Source organism: Poecilia latipinna, unplaced genomic scaffold (genome assembly GCF_001443285.1).
Source record: "Poecilia latipinna isolate Pla-1442-1.1 unplaced genomic scaffold, P_latipinna-1.0 Scaffold2817, whole genome shotgun sequence".
NCBI lineage: Eukaryota > Metazoa > Chordata > Actinopteri > Cyprinodontiformes > Poeciliidae > Poecilia > Poecilia latipinna.
Window position 1 is genome coordinate 118,065 of NW_015115433.1, and position 12,392 is coordinate 130,456.

The window sequence follows — 12,392 nt, forward strand, 5'->3', positions numbered from 1 at the left end:
GTGGATCTGTATCTGGTGGATCTGGATCTGTTGGATCAGGATCAGGATCTGTTGGATCAGGATCTGTTGGATCAGGATCAGGATCTGGTGGATCTGTATCTGGTGGATCTGGATCTGTTGGATCAGGATCAGGATCTGTTGGATCAGGATCTGTTGGATCAGGATCAGGATCTGGTGGATCAGGATCTGGTGGATCTGGATCTGTTGGATCAGGATCAGGATCTGTTGGATCTGGACCTGGTGGATCCCAGCTGTTCCTGCTGGTTTTGCTCCACTGATGTCTTCATTTTCTGTCGCTGTTTGTTTGAGGTTTGAATTCCTGTCTGGTGAGTAGTGATGCTGTGGGCTCACTCTCCCATCTGTTCCTGAAATGAAGGACGAAGTCGCCATAGCAACCAGTGACTCAGCACTTTTCATATCAGTGTGTGGCTGCAGGGCCTCCATGGTCTCACTGGAAACACATTCTTTCACATTTCTGCTCTGAGGAATGGATTGTTGTTCTGTTACCATGGAAACAGGAATACAAGCCTACTTCAGGCCTGCTGTTTTCCCATTACACACACACACACACATACACACACACACACACACACACACACACACTCCCTGCATCACCCTCTGGATCTGGTGACTCTGGGGTTTTTTCTGCTCCTGTCTGCGGCCATCCGGCCTTTTCTCAACCCGTCTCACACACACACACACACACACACACACACACACACACACACACACACACACACACACAGAGGAACCAGCAGGGCTCTGTCCAGAGCCCAGATCTGCTCCCTCAGCCTGCAGAGCCTCATGAATCCCAGTGGAGACGAAACCGACAATGAATAAAGGGAAACTGTGTGAAGCGGCTGCAGCAGCATAGAGGCTGTCAGCGCCGAGAAAGAGCCGCAGGAAACGCTGCCAGAGGAAGAGGAGGATGAGGAGGAAGAGTCTGACAGCCAGCCTGCTGGGGAAACTGAACTTCTACCAGCTCACATACTGGGGGGCTCCTCTGCTCTTCATCAGGAGGAAGAGGAATCTAAATGTCATTAACATGCATGAAGGCGACAGCGCCACCATGTGGTAGAGCAGCAGAAATCCCATCAATGAGAAAAATTCATCATTTAAATAGTGAACAATCGAATGTTTCATGAGAAATGTGAGGTTGTTCATATTTTAAGATGTTATATTTTTACAGTTTGCCATTAAAGCAAAGACCTTAAAGGTTTATTGGTTTATTTATGCAGCGCTTAACCCAACAACCAGCTATGAAGCAAAAATCACACAACCCTGAACAAACAGCTAGGGGTTTTCATTAAACACATGCAAAAATGAACTTTTATTTACTGTTTTCAGAGCCTCCTGTTAGCGCATTAGCATTAGCTTCCACTAAATACTACACTGTTGTAACGCTTCAGCTATTCATAAACCAGCTTTAGTTTATGATGAGTGCTTTAGCGTTAGCAGAGCTACCTTTTTAGCTAGCGCTGCCTGGTTACCATGGAAACCAAACACAGAGGCTGCTGCTAGCCTCGATGTAGCAGGTGTTCCTTCGCTAACGGCTGCAGCTAAAGGCCGTTTCCTGGTTTGTTGAGTTATTAGTCATAAATATGAACTCGGAGACGGATGGAGACTCAGGAGCCGTTTCTGTTCTCACAGCCAAACTGAGAAACGGCTCAGATCAACATGTCAGCGGTGAAGTCGGCCAGCTGTGTCTGCAGCTGCAGGTTTCAGGGTGTGTAATGTAACCGGTTCTGCTCTGTGGGTTTGTTTGCATCCAGCCCAAACCCACCAAGGGCCGCATGCGGATCCACTGCCTGGAGAACGTGGACAAGGCCCTGCAGTTCCTGAAGGAGCAGCGGGTCCACCTGGAGAACATGGGCTCCCACGACATCGTGGACGGAAACCACCGCCTCACGCTGGGCCTCATCTGGACCATCATCCTGCGCTTCCAGGTGAGCTTAAAACGGGTCAGAACCGCCACCGCTGCTGCTGGTGTTTATGACGTAATCACGGCTGAAATGGGCGGACAGGATTTATCTTTGATAAGCTGTGAGGATTAAATCCATCCTGCCAGAAGAATCAGGCTGAAACGGAGCCGGCCGGACGAACCGCTCTGCGCTTTAGCTGCTGCAGTCAGAGATATCTGGGTCGGGTCGGGTTGTGGTGGTCCGAGTCGGGCTGAGGGACATCCATCTATGAAGGTCAGACAGTTTCTGCTAGAACCTCACAGAGAGTTACCTCAGATTATAACGAGATTATTGTTCATAAATTAGCTAAAAACCAGATTTCTGCCTATAAGAATGTTTGGTTGTTTTGTAGAGTTGGCAGCTAACGCCTGTTCCCGTTTCTGTAGCTAATGGCTAACAGCCAGCTATCCTGTAGCTAACAGCCAGCTATCCTGTAGCTAACGGCCAGCTATCCTGTAGCTAACGGCCAGCTATCCTGTAGCTAATGGCCAGCTATCCTGTAGCTAACAGCCAGCTATCCTGTAGCTAATGGCCAGCTATTCTGTAGCTAACAGCCAGCTATTCTGTAGCTAACAGCCAGCTATCCTGTAGCTAACAGCCAGCTATCCTGTAGCTAACGGCCAGCTATCCTGTAGCTAACGGCCAGCTATCCTGTAGCTAACGGCCAGCTATCCTGTAGCTAACGGCCAGCTATCTTGTAGCTAACGGCCAGCTATCCTGTAGCTAACAGCTAGCTACAGGAACCTTTCTGCTGACAGGCCAGGTGACTTCATGTGTTAGCACTTCATGGATTCATCCTCACTGGTTCATCCCTTCATTTTAAGAGTCTCTAGTGTCTGAATGATGAGCAGGTCAGAGGTCAGAGTTCAGTTTCTTTGATTTTTATCTCAGTTTCTTTCATTTTCAGACTCTAAAGGAGAATCCAGTCAGACCTTCAGGAAACCTGATTGACCAGGAACGTTTTAGATAATCAATGGAACCAATAACTGGTTGGAAACATAACGGATCCGTTTCTCACATCCAGCTGAGAAAACGGTTCTGAACACGTCAGTGTTTGTTTCTCTAAATGTCTAAAGCAGCTGCTGGAATGAAAGTTCAGTCAGATTAATGCATAAATTAAATATAATGGAGAGGAGTGAGACGCGTGTATTAACCTCGCTGTGTTGCATCGGATGCTCCAGTGTTCTGTAAACAGCCGCATCAGCAGGCCTTTCCTTCAGCAGTGGAGTGTTGTGCAGTGCGACCTGGTGGCTTATAGAGAAACTTCAGGTTTTATTTTAGCTCCTTTCTCCGTCTTTGGTTTGAAGGATTTAAATGGAGATGAGACATTTGGAGCGAGGCTTGGAGAAAATGTGCCGTCAGTTTGTCGTCAGGGTTTCTGTTCTGCTTGGTCCACTTTGGTTCTGTTTGGTTCCGTTTGGTTCTGTTTGGTTCCGTTTGGTTCTGTTTTGACTTCTGACCTTGTGTGTGTCTCAGATCCAGGACATCAGTGTGGAGACGGAGGACAACAAGGAGAAGAAGTCGGCTAAAGACGCTCTGCTGCTCTGGTGCCAGATGAAGACTGCAGGGTCAGTACACAACACCTGATGACCTCTGACCCTGAAACCTCCCCAGGGCTTACAGGCTAGAATAAAACAGTTTTAACCAAAGAATAACCTAATTTTTCTCTGAGTGTTTAGATCATAGAGAACAGAAACGGCTCAGATTCAGGCTGATTGGACATCATCTGATGATCCGAGGCAGAGAACACGATATTTTGTTTCCAGGATCAGTTTCTGTTAATGTCAAACTTTCACTGCTGATCCTCTGACTTCCTGCTCAGGTATCCAAACGTCAACATCCACAACTTCACCACCAGCTGGAGAGACGGGATGGCCTTCAACGCCCTCATCCACAAACACAGGTACCACACCTTCATCCTCCTCATCCTCATCATCGGAAACAACCGGCCATAAAGCTGATGTGAACTTAAATAACCTCATTGAACCAGAGGTCTTCAGTGTTTTTCATCCTGGAAAATGATTTTAAACTTCAGTTTATAATATCTCAGTGATGTCATAAGCAAACATAAAAGGCAGAACTTTTACCATAAACAGATTTTTGCTCACTAAACGTTTTTCTGCCTCATTTTATCAGTTTGTTACACGATGGATTCATGTTGATGTTCGTTTGAAGACACAACTTTGTCTTTTAAAAAATAGACAAAACATCTAATTAGTGAGGAACCTCCTGACCCTAGTGGGGGCCACGACCCCCATGTTGAAGACCGCAGCATTGAACTTCATCACTCTTTTGTTTGTTGATCTTAAATATTAACAATGATTATATCCAGTACTATTAACCTTTGACCTCCAGTGTTTCCATCAGGCCTGCTAAAGATCACACATCATTTATTTTGAAGGGTCGCGTTTTATTTTGGAGGGTTTTCTTGTCGTTTTCAGACCTGATCTGATCGACTTTGATAAGCTGAAGAAGTCCAACGCTCACTACAACCTGCAGAACGCCTTCAACCTGGCAGAGCAACACCTGGGGCTGACCAAGCTGCTGGACCCGGAAGGTCAGCACACACTGACACACACACTGACACACACCCTGACACACACTGACACACACTGACACACACACTGACACACACACTGACACACTGACACACACACACACTGACACACACACTGACACACTGACACACACACTGACACACACACTGACACACACACACACTGACACACACTGACACACACACTGACACACACACACACTGACACACACACACACAGACTCGGTGAGTTAACGCTGCTGCTCTCCTCTGCAGACATCAGCGTTGAACATCCTGATGAGAAATCCATCATCACCTACGTCGTCACTTATTACCACTACTTCTCCAAGATGAAGGCGCTGAAGGTGGAGGGCAAGAGGATCGGCAAGGTGAGCTGGTTCTGACCCGTCTCTGGTTCTGACCCAGCAGCCCCAGTCAGGCTTGGCGTCCTGTCATTGGTCAGAACCCAGCTCTGCAGCTGATTGGTCGAAGTCTTAAAGCTGCTGCAGAAGAACAAAACCTGAGGATTAACGTTAAATGTGTCCAAATCTGGCAGCTTCACCTCGATTTAAAGAGACACAAACTGCCAGCAGTTTATATTTATTTCTAATTACTGTGAGCTTGAAGCAAACATAAAGACCCTTGATGACAAAAGATGATTTGAATTCATCTGGATCTTTCTGAAAATGTAACTTTTTTTTTTTTTTTTGCATAAATCTCCAAACTCAAGTAAAGTCAAATTTGTGCCATTTTTGTATTGTTATTGAGGGCCACACATAATCACTTTGACGGCCACAAACGGCCCCCAGGCCACACTTTGGACACCCCTGCTTTAGCTGCTGCCTGGAAATGTTTTATTAAAGTTCAGTAAGTTATTCTTAGGAAAACAAGTAAAACAGAATCGTTGGTTTTTGCTCTCTGTGTATCGTCTCTCGCTGACGCAGCGTTTTTCCCTTCGCCTCGCCTCGCAGGTTCTGGACAACGCCATCGAGACAGAGAAGATGATCGAGAAGTACGAGTCTCTGGCGTCGGACCTGCTGGAGTGGATCGAGCAGACCATCATCATCCTCAACAACAGGAAGTTCGCCAACTCGCTGGTGGGCGTCCAGCAGCAGCTGCAGGCCTTCAACACGTACCGCACCGTGGAGAAACCGCCCAAGTCAGTGGAACATGCATATAATATATCATAAAACAAGACGCAGCTGTGGGTTTTTAATTAAGTGTAAAATCTGTGTTCAGGTTCACAGAGAAGGGGAACCTGGAGGTTCTGCTCTTCACCATCCAGAGTAAGATGAGAGCCAACAACCAGAAGGTTTTCACGCCGCGCGAAGGAAAGCTCATCTCCGACATCAACAAGGTACCTGCAGCGTGACATCAGGGGGCAGAGGTCAGAGTCCCCGCTCCGGCCCGGGGTCGCCGACCCCACTCTGACCTGGGTGCGTTTGTTTCAGGCCTGGGAGCGCCTGGAGAAGGCGGAGCATGAGCGGGAGCTGGCCCTGAGGACGGAGCTGATCCGCCAGGAGAAGCTGGAGCAGCTGGCCAGACGCTTCGACCGCAAGGCCGCCATGAGGGAGACGTGGCTGAGCGAGAACCAGAGGCTGGTCTCACAGGTACCACTCACCTGGACTCACCTGGACTCACCTGAACTCACCTGGACTCACCTGAACTCACCTGAACTCACCTGGACTCACCTGGACTCACCTGGACATGTCGACTCAGTTATTAATTACAGTCCAGAATGATAGGAGAATGTTTTACTTGTTTATTCAGATTTCTTTCCTTCATTTTTCTGTTTTTCCTCTCCTCCCTCTGTTCTTTCTCTCCTTTCCTCCTTCCTCTCGTCTTCCTCTTCAGGATAACTTTGGATTCGACCTGCAGGCCGTGGAGGCGGCCACTAAGAAGCATGAAGCCATAGAGACGGACATCGCGGCGTACGAGGAGCGCGTTCAGGCGGTGGTTGCCGTGGCGAGGGAGCTGGAGGCGGAGAGTTACCATGACATCAAGCGCATCACGGCCAGGAAGGACAACGTGATCCGGCTGTGGGAATACCTGCTGGAGCTGCTGAAGGCCCGGCGCCACCGGCTGGAGCTCAACCTGGGCCTGCAGAGGGTTTTCCAGGAGATGCTCTACATCATGGACTGGATGGACGAGATGAAGGTAACGTCGTCATCCTCGCTGCGGAGGCTCCGGTCTCACTTTCAGCTCCGAGTCGCCATGAAGCCGAGATCTGCAGCTGAGCTTCAGAGAGAGTTAGAACTGCAGCCAGCAAAGGGAAAATGTACCTGCTGCTGTCGTTTGGACTGAAACTCCAGCAGAAAGATTATTTTACTGATGTCACAAAGTTTATTAGAAATAACTCATATTTGTCTTTAATTATTTGGAGGATGAATATCTGAGCGGTAAATGTGTTTCTGCGTTTTTCTGGCTTTATTGTATTTAAATAAGAATAAAAACTCGTCACTTCTCTTCCTCACTTTTACCTTCATGTATCTTTATTAGTAATTAATATAATTTCCTCTTTTACTGTTTTTGACTAAAATGTTCAGTTTGTTTCTCATTTAAAGATAAATATTCATTTATTTGCTTAAATTTATAATTGAATACAAAATAATTTGTTCTGCAATGTTTTTTGTTTTTTTATGAAAACCCTAAAATGAAATTCTGTTTTTACATTTATTAAAAACTATCACTGCTCCGTTTTATCGTAGAATAAATTATGATTAACTGCCACACATCAAACCTCCACAGACTAAAAATAAACATTTTCTGTTGTTTTTACAGCTAAAAGAGTTAAAATGTCCAGACGGACATAAAGAGGCTCAGCAGCTAAAGGTTAAATCACATGATGTGATTGGCTGATAATTAACTTTATTTAAATCACAGTGAACGACAAACAGACCAGTCAGTTTCCTCTTCCTGCCTGAAAACAGGATACATTTTAATTCCCACCTGGTTTCCATGTAAAGTTCATCTTTTCTTTCACTAAAGTGATGCTACTAAACCAAAACCCGTTGCCAAGGCAACGTTCAGTCTCGTTCAGCAAACCCACGCATCACTAAAACTTTTCCAGATCTTTGTTCAAACAAGCAGAATCACAAAGATCCTGTTTTATATGTTACATTTTTTTCTGTTTTTCAGTAATTATCAGAAAATATAATTTAATTATTGATCTAATTCATATTTATATCTCTGTAAATCCCAGCAAAGGTGATTAATGGCTTCTCTTTTAGTCCAAGTAATAAAATAGAAACCGTTTTACCTGCAGACATTCTGGACTCATAATCCTCCAGACCAGGTGTGTCAAACTCGAGGTCCGTGGGCCAAATCTGGTCCACTGTAAACATCTCTGTGGTCCTCAGAAATAAAACAGTTTGATTCTTAAAAATCATTTTATAATCAGAACAGAGCAGTTTTTATCTGAATATTCACAAACCTTGTTAGTGAGAAAAGATTTTTCATGTTTCATTTTAGTGCAGGTTTTTATTTTAATAGCTTTTTAATGGGTTGTTTTATTAATTCTGATAAAACCAAAATTTATTATCTTAATACGGTTCAGAATGAAAATCAGTTTAAATGAATCCAGGATTCATTTAAAGTTTAGAAAATTAAACTAAAATTTTAAGTTTTATAAATAACTTAATAAAAGTTCTGCGGGATATTTTTTATTATCTGTTTAAATCATAAAATCATTAGTTGGTTATTGTTAACATGCTCAGTGGAGAAGCTGCTGCTGCTCAGCAGGTGGCGCTGCAGGTCCAGGAGGGAATCAGACTCTGGTCCAAACTGAAGGCAGAGAAACGGCAGCAGCTTCACGAAGCTGGAGATGAAAACAAACATTTTCCAGAAAGTTTTCATTTTTTAAATGGTTTTAGACGATTCGGCGGAAAAATGTTTTTGTTTTTGTTTCTGATCACTCTGAATAACCTCCCGTCTGGTTGACCGTCCTGTGTTGACCTCTGACCCCGGCAGATGCTGCTGCTGTCCCAGGACTACGGGAAGCACCTGCTGGGTGTGGAGGATCTGCTGCAGAAACACGCTCTGGTGGAGGCCGACATCTCCATCCAGGCCGACCGCGTCCGCAACGTCAACAGAAACGCCCAGAAGTTTGCCAGCGACACCGACGGTACGCCGGCGCCGCCCGCCGTCCGTCTGCGCCGCTCCTCTTCCTCACCACTCCTCTTCCTCACCGCTCCTCTTCCTCCCCCCAGGCTACAAGCCCTGCGACCCGCAGGTCATCCGGGACCGCGTGGCGCACATGGAGTTCTGCTACCAGGAGCTGAACCAGCTGGCGGCGGAGCGGCGCGCCCGCCTGGAGGAATCCCGCCGCCTCTGGAAGTTCTTCTGGGAGATGGCTGAGGAGGTCCGCTGACCTTCGACCCATCTGCCGGCCGTGCAGCGGTGGCGGTATCCACGGTAACCTGGCGTTCTGGTTTGCAGGAGGGCTGGATTCGTGAGAAGGAGCAGATTCTGTCATTGGAGGATCATGGGAAGGATCTGACGGGAACGGTGCGGCTGCTGAGTCAGCACAAAGCCTTCGAGGACGAGATGAGCGGCCGCGCCGCCCACCTGCAGCAGACCGTCAGGCAGGGCCAGCAGCTGGTGGACGACAACCACTTTGGAGCCGAGAAGATCAAGGAGCGCATTCAGGACATCCAGGTGGGCCGACACGGGGTCAAAGGTCAGGAGGCTTTTATTCTGAAAGAACCAGCCTAATGGGGCACTTCCTGTCTCTGCAGGATCAGTGGGCGACTCTGGAGCGCCTGTCTGCCGTACGGAAAACCCGCCTGCAGGAGGCCTGCAACCTGCACCAGTTCCAGGTGAGAACCTCCCACAGATCCCAGTCAGAGGTCAGAGAGCTACTTCCTGCTGCCCAGTCACCACTTCCTGTTAGTCCTGGACGATATGGCTGAAAAACGCTCATATCAGTTGATATCAATTTTTGATCAGTTTTTATTTTAAATATCTGAAACTGGTGAGGCGACATTTCCTGTTTCATCCAGTTTCACTTCAGACTGGTTTTTATTTTTAATTATTATTAGGTTATTAAAAAGGGTGTTGCTAGGTAACCATAAAATACTCTGCAGGGTGTTGCTAGGTAACCATAAAATACTCTGCAGGGTGTTGCTAGGTAACCAAAGAGTGCGTTGATGCCACCCATCTGGCTCCGCTCACTGTGAGAAGCTGAGCAGCTAAAGTTTTTCCCAGAATGCTTTGCTGTTCTGGGTCAGAGTTCAGTGAAATGGTGGAATCAGGTGTGTTAGGTTGATCCAGTGTCTATAGATGAATTATTGCTCTGACCCGACCTTTGACCCTCAGGCTGATGCTGACGACATCGACACCTGGATGCTGGATGTCCTGCGCATCGTCTCCAGCGAGGACGTCGGCCATGATGAGTTCTCGGCGCAGGCTCTGGTGAAGAAGCACAAAGACGTGGCGGAGGAGATCAGCAGCTACCGGCCCGTCATCGAGGCGCTGCACGAGCAGGCGCAGACGCTGCCGCCGCAGAAGGCCGGCTCCCAGGAGGTAACGCCGCCGCCACTCGGGCCCCGCCCACACGGGCCGGGACGCCCCTCCTCACCGCCGCCTTCGCCCCGCAGGTCCAGGCCCGGCTGGCCGGCATCGAGGAGCGGTACGCGGAGGTGGCGGAGCTGACCCGGCTCAGGAAGCAGGCGCTGCAGGACGCGCTGGCGCTCTACAAGATGCTGAGCGAGGCCAGCGCCTGCGAGCTGTGGGTCGACGAGAAGGAGCAGTGGCTCAACGGCATGGACATCCCGGAGAAGCTGGAGGACCTGGAGGTGGTCCAGCACCGGTGAGACCCGGACCCGGCCGGACCGGAACCACGGGCCGGGAGCAGAACCGCCGGCGATGCTCACGGCTCGCTGTCCGTCTGCCTGCAGGTTCGAGAGTCTGGAGCCGGAGATGAACAGCCAGGCGTCCCGCGTCGCCGTGGTGAACCAGGTGGCCCGGCAGCTGGTCCACAGCGGGCACCCCGGGGAGACCGAGATCCGGGCCCAGCAGGACAAGCTCAACACCAGGCGAGTGGGCCGGGTCAGGCCGGGCCGGGTCCAGGTGGAACGCCCTGGTTCTGATGGCGGTTCTGTCCGTGTCCAGGTGGAGCCAGTTCAGAGACCTGGTGGACCAGAAGAAGGAGAACCTGAACTCGGCGCTGGGCGTCCAGAACTACCACCTGGAGTGCAACGAGACCAAGTCCTGGATCAAGGAGAAGACCAAGGTACCGACCCGGCCCAGCCCGGACCAACCGGGCCTCCGGCAGAACCTCAGCAGGCCGCTTTGTGTTGCAGGTGATCGAGTCGACCCAGGAGCTGGGCAACGACCTGGCCGGGGTCATGGCGCTGCAGAGGAAGCTGACCGGCATGGAGCGCGACCTGGCGGCCATCGAGGACAAGCTGGCCGACCTGGACAAGGAGGCGGAGCGCCTGGGGAGCGAACACCCGGAGCAGGCCGGCGCCATCAGGGGCCGGCTGGCCGAGATCACCGCCGTCTGGGACGACATGAAGGTCAGAGGTCGTCTCTGCAAACACTGCTGCTGCTGGACATTCAGAGAGTTAAACTAGTGCTGGCAATCCATTCAAAATACGATACGACCAATCACCAATAATCACCAATAATCACTGTGCTTAGCTTTGAAAGCTTCATGTTTCACTGTCTCAAACCAAACCTGTCAGTTTTCTAGGTTTTCATTTTCAGGAAGATTCAAAGAAGTGATTTTGTTTCAGATGTAATGAAATGTTTCCATAAGCTGGATGATTCACGGCTACAGGAAATGCACATCGCCGTGGTTTTATCCAAACGTTCGTCACTCTTTTCTGTACCAGTGGATTGTATTTGACAGCAATCTGACAGGATGTCAGAAAGGAGGCAAAGGAACCGAGGATCCAAACTCAGGACGGCCTGCAGCCCCTGAACGCAGCGCCGCGCTAACAGCTGAGCTCCCAGACTGACTGTTCAGTGTCATGTAGGCTCATTGGAAGAAAAGCAGTAAATCTGCACTAAAAATCTATTACATTTTTTAGATTAATTTCAGGAATTTAAGAAAAAACCTGAACTTTTCTGAGCTTGTATATTTGAAAATTTGACAGAAAAAAACAGAAATGTTGATTAATCTCAGTTCATTAGACCAAAATGTTTGACTTTTGAAAGTCAGAAGAAGTTTGGTGGATATTTACTCCGGTTTGTCTCCTATCGTGGCTCTGATGTGTCTGACTGTCGTCTCCTCGTTCCTCTGGTTTGTGACTCTGCCCTGTTGACCGCAGTACAAGCCGCGCACTGCAGAGGGATTCTTTGAGCCAACTAACCCTCTGTGATAGAGAAGTTTTCAGGTCAAAATATGTGATGCCATTAATCAGCGTTCTGTGATATTAGCGTGTTAAATGCTGTAGATGAATCTGTGTGTTTAACGTCGACCCGTCTGCCCCGGTCCGCCTCTAGGGGACGCTGAAGAACCGCGAGGAGTCCCTGGGCGAGGCCAGCAAGCTGCAGCAGTTCCTGCGGGAGCTGGACGACTTCCAGTCGTGGCTGTCCCGCACGCAGACGGTCATCGCCTCGGAGGACATGCCCAACACGCTGGCCGAGGCCGAGAAGCTGCTGGCCCAGCACGAGAACATCAAGAACGAGATCCGCAACTACGAGGAGGACTACCAGAAGATGAGGGACATGGGGGACATGGTGACGCAGGGCCAGACGGACGCCCAGTACATGTTCCTGCGGCAGCGGCTGCAGGCGCTCGACACCGGCTGGAACGAGCTGCACAAGATGTGGGAGAACCGGCAGAGCCTGCTGTCCCAGTCCCACGCCTACCAGCTGTTCCTGAGGGACACCAAGCAGGTCGAGGCCTTCCTCAACAACCAGGTAACCACCAATGATGATGATGTCAC

General features: G+C 49.0%; 1 protein-coding gene across 2 annotated transcripts in view; it reads left to right on the forward strand.

Annotated features, from left to right (window-relative positions):
* The window catches only part of LOC106939270 (spectrin beta chain, non-erythrocytic 1), an 88,586-nt gene that overhangs the window by 61,338 nt on the left and 14,856 nt on the right, over nt 1–12,392 (forward strand). For both annotated transcript variants that reach the window (XM_015021630.1, XM_015021629.1), the window contains 19 exons: nt 1,773–1,946; nt 3,438–3,529; nt 3,784–3,864; nt 4,403–4,518; nt 4,774–4,886; nt 5,469–5,656; nt 5,737–5,854; nt 5,949–6,107; nt 6,352–6,654; nt 8,467–8,620; nt 8,706–8,857; nt 8,935–9,153; nt 9,234–9,314; nt 9,814–10,020; nt 10,095–10,306; nt 10,395–10,532; nt 10,609–10,729; nt 10,800–11,015; nt 11,947–12,366. In XM_015021630.1, the coding sequence (XP_014877116.1) occupies nt 1,773–1,946; nt 3,438–3,529; nt 3,784–3,864; nt 4,403–4,518; nt 4,774–4,886; nt 5,469–5,656; nt 5,737–5,854; nt 5,949–6,107; nt 6,352–6,654; nt 8,467–8,620; nt 8,706–8,857; nt 8,935–9,153; nt 9,234–9,314; nt 9,814–10,020; nt 10,095–10,306; nt 10,395–10,532; nt 10,609–10,729; nt 10,800–11,015; nt 11,947–12,366 (3,264 nt within the window). The remainder of the gene's footprint in view (nt 1–1,772; nt 1,947–3,437; nt 3,530–3,783; nt 3,865–4,402; nt 4,519–4,773; nt 4,887–5,468; nt 5,657–5,736; nt 5,855–5,948; nt 6,108–6,351; nt 6,655–8,466; nt 8,621–8,705; nt 8,858–8,934; nt 9,154–9,233; nt 9,315–9,813; nt 10,021–10,094; nt 10,307–10,394; nt 10,533–10,608; nt 10,730–10,799; nt 11,016–11,946; nt 12,367–12,392) is intronic.